The 22,282-nt window shown below is 41.4% G+C and overlaps 1 protein-coding gene across 1 annotated transcript in view; it reads right to left on the bottom strand.

The window, feature by feature from the left end:
- Positions 1-244: 244 nt before the first annotated feature.
- The window catches only part of ADGRG7 (adhesion G protein-coupled receptor G7), a gene marked incomplete at both ends in the record, with an annotated part of 90,302 nt that continues 68,264 nt past the window's right edge, over positions 245-22,282 (bottom strand). Inside the window, 4 exon segments of the mRNA XM_082247968.1 lie at positions 245-469; positions 2,003-2,162; positions 9,666-9,824; positions 12,919-13,003. Of these exon segments, the coding sequence (XP_082104094.1) occupies positions 245-469; positions 2,003-2,162; positions 9,666-9,824; positions 12,919-13,003 (629 nt within the window).

The following is a 22,282-nucleotide window of genomic DNA, read 5'->3' as shown; positions in this document are numbered from 1 at the left end:
AGACTGCTGAAGTCCGATGGCTGCAAATCATATACCAGAGGGCTGCAGGTTGGGTACCAGGGCTATACATGATGATCTATATGACTTAACCATTATTCTAGGCTTGACTGCACTGCACTGCACTGGGCATATTAATCCCACATTGAAAAGTTGCATACATTTTCCTAAAATCAGACTTTACATTCAAGTTTTTTCCATTTTTTCAAAAAACAAAATATAAATGAACTTGTATGAAAGACATGCCTCATTCTTTAGGTTTTTTGTCATCAGAAAATAATTGAGTTGTTGACTCTGAGACGTTCCTGAAGTATTCATTATATAACTGTGTTTTTTCCTTTTGAATCCTGTTCACCCAGTATTTCTCCGAATGCAAGTACAGCTTGCAAGAGTTAAACAAGCGAATACCCACAGCAACCTTCTTCAGAAACAAGGGAGATTTGAGGGTGTAGAAGATGAAGATTTGAAGTCCCTGGAAGGAAGGAAACATCTCATGCTGATGCAATAGCAATATACAATCAAGAGATTATAAAGAAAGGACAATTAAATTTGGTAAAAAAAAAAAAAAACGTACATCTATAAAGTATTCCAAGAGGGAAGCTCTAGTCAAAAAAAAAATTGAACCCCGAGTTGCATACTAATGAAAAGTCCAAGGCTTCTTTTCATCATCTAGGCATAAGTGTAAGGAACCATGCCAACATATTGCTTAAAATAATCTTTTCTTTTTTATTAATAATGGGGTGTTCAGGAATGTGCAGGCCAAAAATCTTGTCTATTACGTTTATGACATTTAGGTGTACTGTAGTTCTGTCCAGCAACATGTGAGAACAAAGTATTAATAGTAGTGATTGACCGATATCATTTTTTTAATACCTATACTGATATTTTGGTCATCGGATATCGGTATCGGCCGATATCGGCCGATATTTTTGGACATGTAAAAAAATGTTTTGTTTTTTTTTTTCAAAGGTACTCTTTGTGGAGAGATCTGGGGGTCTAAAGACGTCAAATCCCTCCCCGGCACTGAAAAGCATTCAAAACACCAAGTTTGGCTGTTTTGAATGCTGTCAGTTTTTTTAATTCGGCGCGAGCACCTGGAAGTGATCTCATGACATCACTTCCGTGTTTTTTACATGGAGACCCGATCAGAGCTGAATGCGGCTTTGATCGGGTCTTCTCTTCGGCAGCAGTGGGGGGAGGATGCCCGAGTCTCCCGGTGGGATGGGAGACCTGGGCGAGCCCCGGAAGGCGGCGGGAGGGGGGGCGTCCCCTCCCGCTACTTGTAATGACAGCCGAGAGGCTTCTCAGCCGCATTGGTTGTCATTACAAGTCAGCCAACCGTCGGCTATGGATGCCAGTACCGGGGTGATGCCTCTAGCTGCAGGCATCACTCCGGTACATGCACTTTCCCTAAATATCGGCAATATCAGTAACCTCAGGGGCCGATTCCGATATATCGGGGAAAGTGCATATCGGCCCCCGATAAATTGGTGTTGCCAATAATCTGTCGATCCCTAATTTATAGCATTTCAAAACTACAGATTTTATGTACTGCTTTGTTTGTTTTTAAATGGACCTATCATAAAAGCATACTTCACATGTTACTGTTATAATATTTTGAGTAAAAGTTTATTTTTCCTATCAAAAGATGTAAAAAACTTCCCGCCTAGAAAGCCTAAAACACATGATCTCTAGTGACCAATCATTACTGCAGAGGAAAAGGCTGCCTATGACTGATTAAATAGTTTTCTAATAAATAACCTTATCCTTATAGCAGCACATGGGGACATCACTTCCCGCAACAGTGTGTCCCTACCCTGCTGCTGTGTTGCTATACTAGAAATCTCAGGTAGGCACCGGGAGATAACATCTGGAAATGATAGCTTTGGGATCAGGGAGAACTGATATGAGATGAGACCCCTACTACATATAAACAGGACAATAAAAAAATCTACTTTAATAGTTTCTGACACTCTTCTAAACAATATCAACTAATACACCATACCTGAGTTGCACAGCATAAGCAGAAGATGTAGCTGAAAACAATCTGTGTGGTCTTTTTGGTCTCTATAAGCACCAAGAAGCCAACAATCCAGGTGACACCAAGTAAAGTTGAAACAGAAACTGTAGCCAATGTCTTCTTTAACACTGAATTTCTTTTGGTGCTAAAAATGGCATAGTAATATACAATTAAGAAACACATTAAACACACAAGCTATAACAAGAGCAGGGTCAGATTCCAGCCACTACCACCAGTATAAATATAGGGTAAAAATCCCATGCTACCATACTTTCTTTAATAGGTGACTGAATTCAAAGTAAATCAAGTGTCAATCAAAATGAACGTACAAAAATGAGCCCAAAAAAATAATAAAATATATATTAGGTGGCTGCAAACAAATACATTTGTTCCCATAATCTATCAATGACTGAATTCAAAATTTTTTTGCTGCCCCCCTCCCCCCCCCCCCAACACAATTGTGTGAATTTTTAGAAAAAGATTGCAATACCAATGCATATATATCATCATACATACAATCATCAAACATATTAGGTGATAAACATCAATGTTCCATTTTTGTGATTTTCCCTTTAAATGAACATGATATTCAATTCACCACTGTAGGTAATCTTCTGCTAATGGTTAGTGCAGTGACTCCCACCAGCAACACACTATTGTGCTCACCTCCAAAGGTGGACCTGCATGCAATCAGCTCATACACGCTTTCCCCTCTCTGGGACTGTAATCTGGTTCACTCCTCCAAACTCCTCTCTACTTGTTTCCTTCTACTAAGCCCTTTATGGTGAATATTACTTGACCAAAATAGGTGTATGTCCCTTTAAAAGATCACTATTACCACCAGTATGTGATAAATGACGTCGGGTCACTAATCTGCCGCTGTCACCAATATACGATGGCATTCTCAGCCTCATCCTGGATAATAATCTATATACCAGCAGAGAGTGATGACCACTGAGGTGAGTTAATTCCACAGTTAACCCTTTACAAACATAAAACCACTACCTCCATGTTTTTTTAATGGAAAAATTTACATTTATAGTATCTATTATACCAAATTTGGATTCTAAGAAACATCTGTAATAAACTCTGTCACACCAGACAGGGATATAACAGAAGTTGAAATAAAGTAATGCTGTTCAAAGAGCAACAACCTATTTAGGTCTCCGGAACAACAGAGATAAGGCTTAAAGTCGCAGTAAAGTCCAATATTCAAAGTGATTGTAAACAATCACCTTGTAAAGCAACCCATTCAGTTTAAAACTGAAATGAAAGGCCCAACATTTGTGTATAGATATAAAAAAAAAACAATTATAAATACCTTTTTTTTTCGTTTTTCATAACTGATCACATAATCTCTGTTCTCAGCTGCATATGAGCTGAAAAAGGAGAAGCAACAGCACACTGAACTCTCCAGTCAATGGATGCGCAGGGGGGCGTGTCAGGACAAGTCTGATCATTGGAGGAGAGCAGCTCGAGTTCCCAGCATAGCTAGAGAACTGACCACAGTGTGTTCACCTGCTAAGTGTGGTTAGTTTCTAATAGGAAAGCAGAGGGACTAGCAGGAACACAAGATATGTCACACAAAGAAGAAATATAAATAGAAAAGGATACTTTTCCATACAAGTACATGGCACAGCAGGCACATATCAGGAATATGAAATGCTGGGGTAACAAACACTTTAACTTGTATTTACAGGTAAGCCTAAAATAAGGCTTACCTGTAGGTACAGTGAATATCACCTAAACTTGCACTGTTTATTTATATGGGATGCAGCCAGTGACGTCACTGGCGCATGTGCTCTAAAGGACATCGTCCCGCACTCCGTTATGCCGTTATTACCAGAGATGTGTGCCGCGGCTGTACCACCCGCGTGCATGCGGGACAGTGACGTAATCGCGGCTCAGCCATTTATACAGCAGGAGTCCATGAAGCCAGAAGGAAGACTGAGTGAAGAAGAAAGCCCTGTCAGTGGTGACAGCACGCCACTGGAAGGCTTTGTTTTAAGATAAGTATGCCATAATGTGCTAGTATGCAGTGCTTGTGGACTTTTTTTTTTTTTTCCGGTACGGACTTTACTACTGCTTTAATACTTTTACAATATCATTGTAATGAAAGAAAAGACAAAAATAAGGTGAAAGCAAAACATTTACAGAAAATGACAGTGCAAAATAGACAATAATACCAATATAAATTGGAATACAAATGAAAAGTATCTAATATGATTTTCCAAGTTTTTCATTCTGGTAACTGGCTCTCAGAATTTGAGTGAAAATTGAGTGCTGACATGCTACAGCTACACGGGCTTTTTGTAGACCTGGGGAGGGTGTTGCAGAAATGATATAACCATTTAAAGGGTCTGAGGGGGGATGAGGGGTGTGAAAGTGTTCTATGGTAGTCAGGGCCTCCCGCCCTGTGTGGATTACCATGATTTGGATAAGATTACAGTTAAGAACCGGTATCCCCTTATGTTGGTTCCAAAATTGTTCCAGAGACTCAGATCCACAACAGTAATTACTAAGATTGACTTGCGGGAGCTTATAATCTGGTACCCATTTGGGAAGGAGAGGAGTGGAAGACGGCCTTTCGTACCAGGTTTGGGCACTTAGAGTATTTAATGATGCCCTGTGGGCTATGTAACGCAGCAATCTTTCAACATTTTGTTATAGATATTTTCAAGGATTTTCAGGACATTTTTGTTATCGTTTATCTTGACGACATTCTGATTTTTTTCAGTTTTTTTGGAACTTCACCAAAATCATCTCAAGAAAGTCCTCAGTCGGCTCAGGTTACATGGATTTTGAAGTGAAGTGAAGTGCAAGTTTGAACAGCAAACCATTCAATTCTTGGCTTAATCATCTCTACTGGGGGTATTGAAATGGACCCAGAACATGTTTCTGCCATACTTCAGTGGGCTGCGCCATCAGCAAAAAGGTAGTCTAGCTCTTTGTGGGATTTGTGGGAATTTTCCACCAATATTGCCCCCATTACCTAATTGACCAGGCAGGGCATTTGATTCTGTTGGTCACCTGAAGCTCAAACTGTTTTTGAAACTTTAAAACGACTCTTTACATCAGCACCCATTCTGAGCCATCCAGATCCTGCTTTACTGTTTGTCTTGGAAGTTGAATCATCTGAAAACACAGTAGGGGCAGTTCTGTCACAACCTCAGGGCTTAAAGACTCTGTTACACCCAGTGGCATTTTTTTCCTGTAAAATATCCCCTGCTGAGAGAAACTATGATGTGGGCAGGCACATGCGGAAAATCATCGTTACTGAGGCTAGGTAGAGGGTCATGAATGGGCATCATGACTTTTGAATGGTGTACAGCCTAAACCATTCACAGCCCTGCCTCCATATATTCACAGTGGATTGTTCATGAGTTGGACAAGTGGGTCCTTAGGGGAGCTAAATGAATTATAGCACATGAGCCTGGTTATCTTGTTTCCCCTGGATCTATGAACCAGGAAGAGGAAATAAATTCTCATTAAGGACAAGATGGAATAATTGCCACTGATATATGGGGGTTCTCTACTACCTACTTAGGAGAGTAACATAGACAAAATTCGACATTCATAACCATTATCTAACTTTAGGGATTGTGATTTTCCCTACCTGTCATCTAATCTTTGTTTACAGCAAGAAATATCGGTATTGCATGGTCTCTCTGGCCCTGACGAAGCCTGATGCGAAATGCGTTGGCTCACAGGGACCCACAAACCGAATATCATCTAAGACTTCTTGCACCAACATCAGCTTGAAGCATGTATTGCTCCCATATTAGGGAAATATTTCTTTGCTGTGGTTTTTAACATATGTCTTGCATATAAGGGATGTTTTATATGTGCCTTTACACATCCCTGTGTGTATACTAATTTTGTTTTAAATACATTTAATAAATTAATTCTATTTTAATGTATTGGTTCTCTTGTCTTCCTTCTCCCAATCAGCCTAGAAACCCCTACTTTATCTCTAGATAGTTGTGGTTATACATTATTGGGGCATGGGCCTATCTTCACGGTAATCTTTTTGATAAGATGTGGGCGATCGGGAACTGCTCGCAATCAAAAAAAAAAAAACAAATCTGCTCTGGAAGAGTGAAATTACTTCCTGGAGGGGGCAGCACATCCCATCCTGATTTACACAGATCACAAGAATCTTGATTATTTGAAGGCAGCCAAACATCAGAAGCCATGTCACGTCGGAAGCCATGTCAGGCCACGTGGGCACTTTTTTCTTTTTCAAGAATCATGTTTCACATAACTTATAGACCTTAAAAAAAGGATCAAAAAAGGACAAATCTGATACCATGTCCAGAATGTTTGATGACTCCAAAGATCCACCTACTTCGGATACTGTGTTATCTGCAGCAAACTTTTTGTTGTTACAAATAGATCTTCTGTCACAAATCAAGCAGGTCCCATTGGGGGTTCCCTCCCCACCTGGGACAACTCTATCTGCAAAAGAAGGCATAATGTGGTCTGGGGACAAGATATTTGTACCAAAAAGTGTTCGAGTAGCAGTTCTGGGACTGTGACACGTTCATCCCTTGGTGGGACATTTCGGAGTTCACAGGACAATGGATCTGGTGTAGTGCTGTAGTGGTGTGCCCCTTTATCCAGATGCAGGCGCAAGTCCCTTTAACTCAATTCCCCACAATCCTCTGGGCTCCCAGCATCCCCTGAGTTCCTGGACACGCCCAGGGAGTATAAATGCCAGCTCCGCCCAGCTTCCTGTGCTCAGAGAGATGCTGCCTGATGGGACAGCAGTGACTGGGCAAGTGAGCTATCCCCAGGTGCTGGGTCCTCATCTGATCAGTCTGGTGTGTGGGCCACCAGCAGTGAGCAAAAGAGCACGCAGCATCTATCCAAGCCCCAGTCACTGGAGAGGACTCTGTTACAGTCCATGTGGAGAAGCTGTCCAAGCAGTGGGGTGGTCCTATCTACGGCCCCCAGAGCCTCCTGACCGAAGTCAGCATCAGCAGTGCCAGTGTGAAGTCTGTGCCAGCAGGAAATCCCCTCAGCTCACAGTCTGCTGAATGAACGATTATCATCTTGGAACACATGAGAAATCTTCAGCTCTCTATCCTATCAGTAAACTGAACTCAGAGCACTCTGCTGCCATCTAGTAGCCATTAGTAGAACTGCAATATACTTGTTTTCATATGTTTTATGCCTGTTTCCCCCTTCCTCATATTGCTGTTTTGTACTGCAAACCCCTGTCCACATGATCTCCTGTGTAATCTACAGTGGTTTCCATTGTTAAGTAAAGTAGAAATTGCACATTACCACTGGTCTGATCATTTGGCTGATACCGTTACATAACAGTGCCTTTTCTGGTGGCCTAATATAGACAATAAAAAGATATACGTGAGTTCTTGCACCATTTGTATCCGTATCTGTATCTTGTATTTGTATCTTGAGAAATACGTGAGTTCTTGCATCATTTGTATCCGTAAGACTTGGGGTTTACTTAAACCCCTTCCAGTCCCCGATAGGCCCTGGAAAATGATATAGGTGGATTTTGTTGTAGAACTACCACAATCTGTAGGGTGCTCAGTCATCTTTATCATGGTAGACCTGTTTTCTAAGATGGCTCACTTCGTTCCCATGAAAGGGGTACCCTCTGCAATAGAGATGGCCTGAGTCTTTATAAAGGAGATTGTGGGGCTCCATGGTGTTCCTGGTTGAGGAGTGTAATTTTCCGGAGAGCTCTCTGTGAAACACTTAAGGTTGAACTTGCTTTTTCCTTTGCATATCACCCTTAGACTAACGGTTAGACGGAGAGAACTCAATAAAAGCAGTGATATGTCAGCGCCCTAATTTCCAAAAGCAAAAAGCAGCATGCAAACATTATGAGGATACAAACACTAACAAAATAAAATAAAAATATGGTTGCAGTGCTGAAAGTTGTGATCTATAGTGATATCATAAATAAAAACACGTGATTGAAAAATATAAGAATGAATATATAAATCAAGTCCATAAAAAACATGATGATTTCCAGTGTCTGCGTTGATTAAAGTGTTACCACCGTGTGATCCTCCACCAGTATAGAAAATGCAAACTCACCAGACCAAAATGCTGTCTATATTATAGGACAGCACATACGTTTAGGCATAAATATCCTTTCCTGGATAAGATCTAGCTGATCAGGCTGAATGCGATCCTTGCTCACAGAAAGGGTGTCCTCCCACCAGGTGTTCCAATCAGTCAAATTTGGTAATCATCAGACATAAACAACAATAGGTGCAGCGCTCCAATCAGGTTAACAGTTCTCATAAAGTCCACACAATAGGGTGAGATCAGTATTCAGCCACTCCCAGTAGAGATATCAATCCAGGGGTCACCACCACAATTCACCCAGATATCAAAGCCTCTTACCGGAACTGACCGACCCCCATTACAAAGGTCAGTCAAACGCACATCAGAAAGTCTCCTTTAAGTCCACACGCAGTCCACAGCGATTCTTGGATCCCAGCCAGATGTTATATAGCAACAGACCTCAGATCAAGGAGAAAGGAAGGACTCCTCATAGTGTAGTAAATACAACAAGCCCTTTATTGTAAATAAAGGTGGCAACTTACACATTCTTCAATGTACAAACGCTCATCTGATGTTAAGCAGTGTCCTGATAACCAATAAGATGGCCGCCGTGTCCTCTGGTGTGTCAAGCGTCATGCCAGCCAGGCTCCGTGGAGCCTTCTCAACTGCAGCTACCTTTACCAAAACTGCCAGGCACCCCTGCCACTCCAGGCTCTTGTACCTCCTGTTACCTTATCAGGGGTACCGAGTCGGAGGTGTAAGAGATCTCCTTCCTCTCCACGTTGGACTCCATCACCAGCTAAGCTTGTAAATTTGAGAACAGATTGCCCTATGTTTTCCTACTCAGCTTAGGGGTTCCTCAGATCTCTCTAGCTTCACACTGACTATATATATTTTAAATCTGAAGCAATTATTGTTGTCAATTGCTTCAATATTTGCTATTTAACAGTTGATGATGTATTTTATGTAAAGAGGTAAGCTGTGGGGTTCCTCTTTGAAGCTACATTGTATGGCAATGGGGAAATTCGCAGAAGACTTCCTGTCCTTTTATTGGTGCAGTGGCAGGAGTGTTCTTTCCCTCCAGGGACCTCTACCCTGAAACAGCCTTGGCTGTACTTGCAAGGTTATTAGTACCATTATCTAACCAGCTGCAAAATTAGATACTAATTGATCAAGAAATGGACAGCATGAAGTGAGTTTATTACATTTATTTTGGTGCAGCACTACCAGATACTTTTGTAATGGTTTTAACCCACCTGCATATTTTATTATAATGGGAGTGGATTTATTTATTTTTTAATTTTTATTTATGCCTTTGAAATGGTAAGTGATTCTTATGCATTTTTGCGAGTGCTGATTGAATTTTATTTAGGGCTGGTACACGCCTGAATCACACAGTGCATAAGATGAACACAGAATATGGGTTTCGAAAGAGTCCTTTCTGTAATGCAGTTCATCTGCTGCAACCTCGCTTTCAGGGTTCTTTTTCCTCTTTCTTGTGCTGTACGAATACCCCCCCCCCTTTTTTTTTTTAAAGAAAATGATTCCCCAGCGTAAACATTTAATTATTCATTTATTTACATTTCTATCATTATTTACACACCTGGTTACATTTGGATTCTTCTTCCAAATTGACACTGCAACTGCTATAAAAATGCAAATATTTGCTATAAGGATGATTCCCATCGGCACCAGAAAAGACCACAACAGGGGCTTTGAGAGATCCAATTTATAATCCTCGCTTACACCAGCAAGCCAACAGCTACAATGAAATAAATACGTGAGTTTTTGTTTATCATGCTTTGACTAATATCAAATGTAGAAATAATTTATAAATCTAAAGTTTGGGTGCAAGTGACAAATACATTATCATCAAACATCAGATTCTACTGACCTTGACAAGATAAGTAGGTTTGGTTCAAGAGCCAAAATCAGGATAAGTCAAACTGAGCCATTTCCATAAATGTTCAAATCTGTTAAATATTGTTCTTTTCTTGTCTAGACTCCAATCGTTCTCATTCTTTTCTTCCCTGAGAAAGCCCACCATGTCTTATCATACAGCTGCTCTATTCTCTAAATTGTATCTGCTAACTATGAAGATTTTTAAAATATAAATAATAGTAGCGCAAGAGTCAATGTATAATTGTCTCAACAGAACTTTAAGTGACTAGTGAACACTGTATACATATGATTAATATAGCACTACAGTCACTAAAAATCACTAAGAACGTCCCATATTCCTCTGAATAAAATGTCAGAAAGTCCAATAAACAGCCGACAATTCGTGAAGTTTACCAGGATCACCTCTTTTTCCACCACCAAGTGCCGGGGATAAAATCAGAAGAAGTGGTAACTCACCAGACCCTATTGCTCAATTGTTCTCACAACTGAGCGCAAAACGCAGGGGTTTTAACTGAACCAGCAGGAAAACATGAAATGACATGTACAGTCCACTCTGCTTCAGGATCGTTGTCCACTCCTTTCAATATTATCCTCATAAGCCGCACCACCCAAAAGATCACGTCCAACTTTTCTAAGTGAATCGAAAGACGGGTGGGAGATGGTAGTCCTAAAATCAGGAGAATAGTAAAGGAAGTGACATGACAGGAAAGGATACGAGGCTGAATAACACAGAGGGTACAGTATGGGGAGCAGACACTAGATGGTGCTGCTCCAAATAATTGGAAAGCTATCGGACATCTTGAATACATCCTGTTACCATTCCTGGAGTATTCTCCTGATTTTAGGACTACCATCTCCCACCCGTCTTTCGATTCACTTAGAATAGTTGGACGTGATCTTTTGGGTGCTGCGGCTTATGAGGATTATATTGAAAGGAGTGGACAACGATCCTGAAGCAGAGTGGACTGTACATGTCATTTCATGTTTTCCTGCTGGTCCAGTTTAAACCCCTGCGTTTTGCGCTCAGTTGTGAGAACAATTGAGCAATAGGGTCTGGTGAGTTACCACTTCTTCTGATTTTATCCCCGACACTTGGTGGTGGAAAAAGAGGTGATCCTGGTAAACTTCACGAATTGTCGGCTGTTTATTGGACTTTCTGACATTTTATTCAGAGGACTATGGGACATTCTTAGTGATTTTTAGTGACTGTAGTGCTATATTAATCATATGTATACAGTGTTCACTGGTCACTTATAGTTCTGTTGAGACAATTATACATTGACTCTTGCGCTACTATTATTTATATTTTATGGTTTCTATCAAATATCTCCGTTATTTGGTCAAGTAGCAGCATTTATTATTACTCGTCATTACAGTGAATAGCTGGTTCCTCCTGAAGCGCAGAGGTACTTCTATAGTCAGGGTGTGACTTGGAAATGTATTCTACATATGAAGATTTTTAATTTTAGGATGGTGGATAGACATGAAGGCATGTTTTTCACCACCACCAGCCACTATGGTGTGCAGAGAATTCATGTTTTTAATTGGGAGAAAGGAAGGGGGAAGAAGATGCCCCAATACAATGCTGGCACTTTGGGATGAAGAATTGATTGATGATCTGTTGTCTGTGGGACAGCCCAAAACAGCCTTAAATGGGAGTTTTTGGAGAATAAGGCAATTGGACATAACTAAAGGCTTTTTTCAGCACAGCACACTTTGACACAGTCTACTGCATCACACCACACTGCAGGCAGTAGAACCGAATTAAAAAAATGCCACAAAGTTAAATTTCATTAAAGTTTGAGAAAAAGAAAATCTTGCCATGCATTGTGCTGTTTCCAGCACATCAGCATGCAGCCTTCTCACCACACGTTCTAACACAGCTGCTGGTGTAAATGGGCCTTAAAATTTCTCAGCTCCTAAAATGAAACATATACAACAATGAATAAAATGAGAGCAGGCTCACCTTGGTGGTAGCTCAGTACCACCCAGTAACCACTTAGTGACATGGGACTGATAATTCCTTGTAGTTTAGACCAAAACACAGCTAATGTTTCTAAGGTGGTTACAGGCAATCGGCAAGTAATACTCCCTCCCCCTGAATGCCTATTTTTTTTTTGGGGGGGGGGGCTCCAGTCGAGCAGGGATTTTGCATTGAAATGCTGCAACTGAGAGCCAAGTGCTTGTCTCAGAGCTGCAGTGCAGTTCCATTGACTTTGACAAACTGAATTTAAAAGCATCACGGCCTCAGCAATGTTTATTCACCTCAGCAGCCACTATGTTCTTGTGGAGGTGGGCAGTATGGGGGTTGTAAAAATGCTGATTAATACCTATTCTACTGTCCTTCTGCTGGCCGTGTGAACCAAGCCTAAATCTTCTAAATAATTGTAGTTAAAGGAATATATGCACCAAACAAGTACAGTAAGGGCCTGTGTTGATGGACTTTTGTTCACTTTAGGTGGCTTTTGTATACTCTTACAATCAATGTGAATGCAAAACCTGCTTGAAGCAGGTCAAATGCAAGCCAGAAGGACAGCTCCCAGTCAAGCATACTTGTCAATCAATTTGAATGATCTTAGAAACGTCTCAAACAGATGTCAAACTGATGCCATCGACACAAGCCTAAAGCCTCTTGACACATCCCCTAAGGCCCGCCGTAGACATGACATGGAGGTGATCTTTATGTAGAAGAATTTTGAAATAAACATGCATAATTATTTTGGCTAAACTTGCATGTATATGTATCAAACTGACACAAACTGACATGGTATTGTCCTTATTTTGTGAAAACAATTGTGAGGTTTCATCTGGGAAAATCCAATTTATACAATCATGAGTAGAATGTCTGCAGAGGTCACAGTCTGCTCAGAGACATGAGCTGACTGCTGTTAGCTGAATTAAGCAATGGTCATCCAATATCTATGGGTAGGCCAAAGGTTAAAAAAGTGACTCACAAATCTTCTCGATGATAATTGTTTTTCTGTTTCCCAGTTTTATATGTTGCTCCAAATGCTATTAAGACAATTATAATTGGAAGCCCTAGTGACAAAATACAAAAGAGATTCATGTTAGAAAAACAAAAACATGTTTATGATGCTATAGAAAAAAACTTAAGAACATTTGGATGTGGTTTAAGTTTGTTTCACAGAATGCAATCGAATGATTTATTGATTCAGTCCTCTTTAATTCATGTTCTCCCGCACTAATATCTGTCAACCAACAGCAGTTAGAAGATGTTATTGTGTAGTCTACATCCTACACCTAGAGGACACTGGGGCAAATAACACAACGTTGATGGAAAACTAAACCTCTCTAGAGTTCAACTAAAACTGATTTTTTTTATCTAAACCCTCTTCCCTTAACAATAAGTTGTCATACACACAGTACATTATTTTTTTGTCAGCAACACTCCAAAGCAGGTAGCATTTAGTTCAGGACATTATGTGCCAAAGACTACGAAAGACTGAATGACAGTCTCTAAAAGATTCCATAAGTGTCCCAAATATAACATTTGTTCATAATACTTAAAGGATAAGTTCCCCTTTGGGAACATGTTACATGTTCTACCCGTTTTTAGGGTGGAACATGTAAAATGTTCCCAATGCTGCAGCCACTGCCCCCTACCATGGCAGCAGTACAGGAAGAAGATTCCTATACTTGCTGTCATTTTTTAAAATCAGCGCAGCCGTCATGGGCGTCTGCAGATGTTTTTTCAGGGGGGGCATCATTTTAAGGGCACCATGCTCCGCCCCTTTTTGGAAATGTAATGAAGGGGAGGGGCTTAGTGATCATGTTTATTTAGAGTATTTTTTCTAAAGAGGAAACAGCAGACTTTATTTTTAAAGCGTTTGTTAACCTAAAAATATATATATATATATATATATATATATATATATATATATATATATATATATATATATATATATATATATTGATCCTGTTCCCTTAAAGCATGATATACAGCACAGTGCTTGTGCTGTGTAATTTGGCCCCTTCTGTCACCTAAAATAGCTGGCTGATCCTGCCTGGCTATACCCTCTCCTCTGTAAACTGACACCGTGGTTAGTCTACGGGCCTCTGGCATCGGCAGCCCTCCTGTCCTCCTCTGTCTAGTGCCATCTTAAGAGCATTAAAGGGCCCCGGGCAATGCAGTGCACTGGGCCCTGCCTACACAATCACCCACGAGAAAAAAAATGCAAATTATCGATAAGGCGATTGTTAGGGTGCTGGTGGTAACCTGACGACAGAGATAGGCCCCGATGTCCGCTAGAGGGCGGAGCTTGGACAGGAACCCCCAAGGTAAGTGACACAGGCTAGCCTGAGGTGCGGAGTCTAAGTATCCACCGGTTTTCACCAGAGTCTCTGGTGGTGAGGGTGGGCTTCGCTGCGTGTGGATACCAGGTCGCGGTCCTCAGGGTCGCCCCACCAAGGGAGAACCGATCAAGGTCCGAAGGCAGGTAAACAGACAAGGGAGATCCGAGAGAATGGTCAAACAAGCCGGGGTCAGGACGGGCAGCAGACGAGCGGTGTCAGGAACAAGCCAAAAGGTCAACAGGAAATCAGCAGTAAACAGGTCACAGATTCAGGAACAACAGCAGGAGCTGAAGACAAGACAGCACTGAACCTGTGTGCTGATCCAGCTTAAATAGAGCTCTTTCTTGATAAGAAGGGTGGAGCCGGGATTAGCCTGTGATTTTTAACTCATCCTGTGCCAGAGCCTTCCTGACAGGTTCCTAACAGCGATATTTATTGGTACCATAGTGCCAGGCTAATGACAGCTTCCAAGTTCAGCGGCTGGGTCCGTTGAACACACACACGGACGGAAGACAGACTCGACTGTCTAGTGTGTGCCTGTTCCCTTGGAGGCAGACAGGCATTCCTGCAGTTGTGGGCTCCCCCTCCACGGCCAAAATGGCCTGACAGTAGTGCAGGGTCAACAAACGCTTGCCCCCTAAGTTCGCCGGCGGGATACACACAGGAATCTGAACTAATGCTTGGCTGGGGCTGGGTCGCTGGACAGGTGGGACCCCCTGGGCAAGTGGGGCCTCCAGGCCCTGCCTCTGTCCTATCTCCCCCCTCCCTCCATGCCAGTCTGCTCCTGTTTCAGTCCCCGCCTCCTCCCCTCTCGCTACTGTAGTTTCCTTTAAAGTTTCATATCCTGTCTACAGTCTGTTTAATATTCCTGTGTGCCTATGTGTCTGCTGCAGGCAGCTGTCAGATGGGGAGAGGAGAGAGGTGACGGGTCACGTGAGCGGCGATCAATGCTCTGAAAGTTGGTAAAGAATGGCTTCATTTTTTATAACACATACAACTACGACAGTGCTGTGGAGTGCCGTTGTAGTTCATTGATTTGTTCCTGTCAGTTTCTCGGCCTACCCGCACCAGATGTACGGGTATACAGATATACTGACAGATCTGAAGGAGACATGCATGGCATCAGCGATCTTCCATCTTGTTGGCCAGACTTCTAGCATTGGCCTCGTAATTTTGTCCGGTTGTATACTAAATCCTTGTTAGATGTTATGAGTCTGCACTTTCGATTTGTCAGCCTATCTTGGGTATTGGATCTCTGGACACCGTACCGCTAATGCCCCCATTAATGCCCACTGAACCTTGTTCCCGGCTGGCTAATTCTACATTTGGACCTTCCTCCCCTTCACCTAGTTTAAAAGCCCCTCTAACTTTTTGGCCATCTTCTCTCCCAGTACGGCTGCACCCTCCCCATTTAGGTGCAGTCCAACCCTACTAAAAAGCAGGTACCCAACTGAGAAGTCGGCCCAGTTCTCCAGGGACCCAAACCCCTCCTTACTACACCAGCTCCTCAGGCCATTTTTTAACTTCCCTAATCTCCCGCTGCCTCTCTGGCATGGTTCGAGATACAGGTAGTATTTCTGAGAATACTACCTTGGAGGTCCTTCTACTTAAGTTTGCTCCTAAGTCCCTGAAATCGTTTTTTAGGACTCTACACCTTCCACTAACTTTGTAATTGGTACCCACAAGTACCATGAGAGCTGGGTCTTCCCCAGCCCCACCCATAAATCTGTCCACCAGATCTGTGATGTGCCAAACCCAACAACAAACAGTTTGACGCTTACGGTCTTTTTGACAGATGAATATGTATATGTTGAAGTAAAGATTTACAGTGGTGATCGAAAGTTTGGGCACCCCAGGTAAAAATTTGAATTAATGTGCATAAAGAAGCCAAGGAAAGATGGAAAAATCTTTAAAAGGCATCAAATTACAGATTAGACATTCTTATAATATGTCAACAAAAGTTAGATTTTATTTTCATCATTTACACTTTCAAAATAACAGAAAACAAAAAAATGGCATCTGTAAAAGTTTGGGCACCCTGCAGAGTTAATATCTTGTACTGCCCCCTTTGGCAAGTATCACAGCTTGTAAACACTTTTTGTAGCCAGCCAAGAGTCTTTCAATTCTTGTTTGAGCCATCTTTGCCCATTCTTCCTTACAAAAGTCTTCCAGTTCTTTGAGATTTCTGGGCTGTCTGACACGCACTGCTCTTTTAAGGTCTATCCATAGATTTTCAATTATGTTGAGGTCAGGAGATTGTGAAGGCCATGGCAAAACCTTCAGTTTACGCCTCTAGATGTAATCCCCTGTGGATTTTGAGGTGTGTTTAGGATCATTATCCATTTGCAGAAGCCATCCTCTCTTTAACTTCAGCTTTTTCACAGATGGCATCAAGTTACCATCCAAAATTTGTGAAATTTTATTGAATCCATTTTTCCTTCTACTCGTGAGATGTTCCCTGTGCCACTGGCTGCAATACAACCCCAAAATGGGAATTTCTGGCTAAGAGGTGAGTCGGGAGGAAGTAGAGGAGACATTGCTGGCAGCAGAGGAGGAATACGTTGTGTGGGCCAGAAAAACCGGTGACATATCCTGATGCATACTCCCTTTTGTGTGTGAATATCCCCCAATATTGATGTGAGAAGGAAGAGGCTCCCTGCTTAGTGGATCCATCCATCCATGCCAGAAAGAGAGGCTGCCACCAGTTTGAGTGATTTATATCACAACACGCTCTTTTGAGTGTGCATGGAGGTGAGCGGCCATTGCACCTATTGGTTTGTTTAGCTCACTGGAGTGACACGCCATTTCTTCAGACAACACGTGTTCAATCACTCAGAGAAGTCACTTGTTAAGTTTTTGTATTCACATTACAAGTCACTATTTATTTGGAATCATCACCCTCCACATTGCTCACTATATGGACTCATTTTGGAATTAATTTTGTGGATTGCTTTTGGTCTCATTTATTTTGTTTATGTATCTTCATCATTGAGCGTATGTCAACAATCTGCTGATTCACTTTATATTTATCTTCACCTATACTTTTGCACTCAGCAACTTTGCTATTAGCATGTGCACTTTTTTATAGCTATTTAAGATATTTTGTTCTGGATGCTATTCACTTTTTCACTTCACCAGTGAATTTATATTACTGCATTTTGCATTTATATGTTCATCATCGGATTCTTTTTTGTGCATTTATCCATCTGTACCTTGCATCATTACTGCATCTTTATCTTCTCTTACTTATACACGGGGAGGACACTGATCAATATATTAATTGTTTATTCTATATTTGATTGGATATTTTCTTTGTCACTCACCCACATTTATCTACTAATATCCATCTGTACCCGGAATTAGCGCTGATTTTTTTTCTTTTTCACAATACATCCCCAAAGCATGATTGATGTTGATCCACCCCCATGATTAACAGTTGGACAGAGGTTCTTTTCATTAAATTCTGTGCCCCTTCTTCTCCAAAAGTACCTTTGCTCATTCCGGCCACAAAGTTCAATTTTAACCTCATTGGTCCACAGAACTTGTTTCCAAAATGCATCAGGCTTGTCTATATGTTCATTTGCAAAGTTCAAATGCTGATTTTTGTGGTGAGGACGTAGAAGAGGTTTTCTTCTGATGACTCTTCCATGAAGACCATATTTGTACAAGTATCTCTTTATAGTGGAATAGTGTACCACAACTCCAGTGTCTGCCAGATCTTTCTGGAGGGATCATGCAGTCAAACGTAGGTTTTGAATTGTTTTTCTCACAATCCTGCGAGCTGTTCTGTTTGATATTTTTCTTGGTCTTCCAGATCTTGCTTTAACTTCCACTGTTCCTGATGACTGCCATTTCTTAATTACATTCCGAACAGAGGATATTGACATCTGAATACGCTTTGCTATCTTCTTATAGCCTTCTCCAGCTTTGTGAGCGTCAACTATTTTCAGTTTCAGTTTTCTAGGCAACTGCTTAGAAGATCCCATGGTGCTGATTGTTGGGGCAAGGTCAGATGAGTCTGGGCATTTACAACCTTTGAGATTGACATCACCTGGTCTTCCCAGATGATGATTGAGAACAATCCATGACACTGGCAGGTCTCAGCCTGTAATTTGATGCCTTTTGGAGATTTTTTCCATCTTTCCTTGGCTTCTTTAATACAAATTTTTACCTGGGGTGCCCAAACTTTCGATCACCACTGTACACTATACTGAATATAGGTACGTTAAAAATTGTTTGGTTGCACTGCATATATTTTTTTTTGGTCTTAATAAACTGTACTCTTCTGTTCCAGATACCTGCTGTTTTAGCAGTATGGCTGCAAGGCCGAGCTATTGGCAACTTGGAGTATAAGACTAACTGTGCTACACCTATCTGAGACTGTGTGTGAATTTAGTGTTGCCCTAAGGAAGCTGCCATTTGCACTGGCTTTGAACTATATTACGGCAAGTGTTGTGCTGGGAAGTGTTGTGTTGCACCCTGGCCAGGTACTGAGTAACAGTAGATGCAGTGTGGTGGTACTGCAGAGGAGATTATGAGGTAAGGACTGTCACCGGGAACGTTAATGTGTTATTTGGAATGGTTTTCCTGTTTTACATAATAATCACCCCTTTGATTATAAATATTCCCAAATTTGGAGTGAGCGCTCCAACAAAGATACAGGGTCCCAAACCCAGCCAACTGTGTTCACAATCCAATAAAATGTATATCTGGACACAAATTTGTCAAACAGGATATCTCTGCGCTTGTTGGAGGAGTCAGTTCATTAACTGCTAAACTACAAACTGCTGCTACTTCACCAAATAACGATATATATTGGAAAACATAAATAAAAAGAATAGTAGCGCAACAAGTCACTAGATGTGACTATAGAAAAGTAAGACAATAAAATCATACATAAAAAGGGGTGTTACTAAAAACACTCTTATAAGGGTATAAAAGTCCTTTAAAGTCCATAGACCGTCCAGGAGTAAGATCGACGGTCGATTCCGACCCCTCCCCCTGCCCCTGCCCGCCCCAAAAAAGGCTGCCTGGGTGGGTTTAAGGGAGTTTTTGGGCCAGTGTCCTCTGTCCCTCCATTGGATCTATTGGCAAGGGCCTGGTATTGGTTATGGGTGGGGATCCCAGTTCCCTGGAAATTCCCTCTTGACAGGCCCCTCTTGGTTTTATTTCCCCTATTAGTACCCTTAATGGGGGGTCCTGTCCATTCTAGCACAGTTCTAATAGGAATATGTGATACCCCTACCCTAGGGCGCACCACTGGGGTCTGATTTGAGGGAGCAGGTCCTTGTCCGCCAACAGCTCCATTACTCACAGCCTCCATAGGTTCCTCTCTTACCGGGGCTTCCGCAGGAATAGGTCCTGGTAACGATGCTTGCCAGCAAAAAACCTGACCATTATTAAAATCCTGTCTGTCCCTCGTAAACTTTTTAACCTTTTTGAGGTGTGTTTCTTTGTCTATTTTATCTAATTTAGATTTGGTGTTATTACTAAATTCTCTCACCTCAGGGGAATCACTTTTGGTTTCTATTTTGGTTTGTAGATCCTGGATCTTTTTGTTCAAAAGATCCATTTTCCTTTTCTTTCTTTTCAGAACCAAAGATTGTAAATCAAGCCCCACTCGATGGAAGAAGTCATACCACTCTGTCACAGAGAGGTCATCGTTTAAACCATCTTGTGGTGCTACATCCCATCGGAGACCACAACTAATGATCCCCTCTGCTATATATGCCTCCAGGGTGGTGATATCCCACCATGCTCTCACTTGCTTTTCCAAAGTGAGAGATAGTGTCTTAAGTGTTACACTGATATCCTCATCCACTGGCGGTAAAGTATTGTTGACAGAAAAAATACTTTTAACATCCAAAGTTCTAGTACTTAGAAATTTGATTGCCTCCATAGCTGCAAAGTGAGTAAAAAGAAACAATAAAATGTATATCTGGACACAAATTTGTCAAACAGGATATCTCTGCGCTTGTTGGAGGAGTCAGTTCATTAACTGCTAAACTACAAACTGCTGCTACTTCACCAAATAACGATATATATTGGAAAACATAAATAAAAAGAATAGTAGCGCAACAAGTCACTAGATGTGACTATAGAAAAGTAAGACAATAAAATCATACATAAAAAGGGGTGTTACTAAAAACACTCTTATAAGGGTATAAAAGTCCTTTAAAGTCCATAGACCGTCCAGGAGTAAGTGATGCTGCTACTGGATCACCTTTTTTGACCACCACCAAGTGTCACACCAAGGGGTCAGCAGAAATGGCAACTCACCAGATAAAGTGGCTCAGGTGTTCTCACACAAGAGCAAAATGAGCGGATATCCAAGATACAGATGATGGCTGTAGACAAACGACCTGGGTATGTCACCGCTGCATACACTTAATCAGACCTCCTTTCCACAAATTCCACTCAGCATAGTGTGCACATGCAAGGCAAAATAACCCCAATAGTGAAGTATTGTAAAACTCAACTTTATTGAAAGATAGATTTTAACTTACATTAGTGGGAAAAGAACAGGCTTCTAAGCAGTAGCACAAGCGGCCAGGGAAGGATCCACACTCGTATAATCACCCGGGTTGACTCCAGGCCAGCCCCGATACTTCCGGGTGGGTTCTCTTCCGTGCCACGTGATGTCGGATGCGTCGTCTGGTCACGCCCCGATGCGTTTCGTCATTTCCGACTTCAACTGGGGGCGTGACCAGACGTCGCCATCCACCATCTAAATACCTCCGCTGGAACGCACCACGACCAATCGGCACAGCGGTTAGACGTCCGGAAGATGACCAGCGCTCACAGCGGCGGAAGTAAACAAACACATCCGACTTCCGTATATTCTCTGCATAGGGACAAACAGCACGGCAATGCTCAAAACTTAAACAGCGCCAAGAATGTCCGACCTAATGTGCAGAGGACACCAAAAATACTCATATGTAAATCAAACTTGACAGTGACAATAAGCACATGCAAAGCATTAATTTAAGGGTCTCCCCTGTGCCGATCTTATGTCTGCGGAGCATTACCAGCCACATAATACACATGACAAAATATCAGCAATTGAGCACAAATCAAATAGCATAAAAACTTACATAAAAACAAATCAGTATATGTTTATATGGAAAAACCCATATCATATAAACCCCACATATACAGAGATAACACCCATATATAAAAGTATATATATATAAAATATATTACTAAAAAGTCACATTCATATAAAATTCATATAAAATTGTAGTAAAGCTACATGAAAAATCATTAACACCAAATATTGGTGATACTGATAATAATCCACAACCCAATAATGAACTGGGGTACAAAAAAGTGACCCAAAAATAGGACAAAAGAATAAAAGAAAAGGATCTCGGCAAAAAGTCTCATGAATTACTAATATAGCAATTCAGATCCAATTCTATATTCAACCCCATCGGGGCGAGAGCCTGGGTGAGGAAAATCCATTTGGTCTCACGTTTGGACAATTCCCTCACCCAATTCGCACCCCGCCACGACGGGGTAACTCGCTCAAGGAGGTCTGATTAAGTGTATGCAGCGGTGACATACCCAGGTCGTTTGTCTACAGCCATCATCTGTATCTTGGATATCCGCTCATTTTGCTCTTGTGTGAGAACACCTGAGCCACTTTATCTGGTGAGTTGCCATTTCTGCTGACCCCTTGGTGTGACACTTGGTGGTGGTCAAAAAAGGTGATCCAGTAGCAGCATCACTTACTCCTGGACGGTCTATGGACTTTAAAGGACTTTTATACCCTTATAAGAGTGTTTTTAGTAACACCCCTTTTTATGTATGATTTTATTGTCTTACTTTTCTATAGTCACATCTAGTGACTTGTTGCGCTACTATTCTTTTTATTTATGTGTTCACAATCCACTGGCTAGTTTTTTATAGAAGGACTTGTGCTTATTTACAGTATGGTCACATCTGTGTGTTGTGCCCCTCACATTTCTGTGTTTAACATAATTGTATTATTCTGCAGTGAAT

Source organism: Pelophylax lessonae, assembly GCF_965119305.1.
Source record: "Pelophylax lessonae genome assembly, chromosome: 2".
In the NCBI taxonomy this organism is placed as follows: domain Eukaryota; kingdom Metazoa; phylum Chordata; class Amphibia; order Anura; family Ranidae; genus Pelophylax; species Pelophylax lessonae.
Note: the sequence above shows the minus strand (reverse complement) of the source record. Positions and strands in the feature narration are given on the sequence as shown.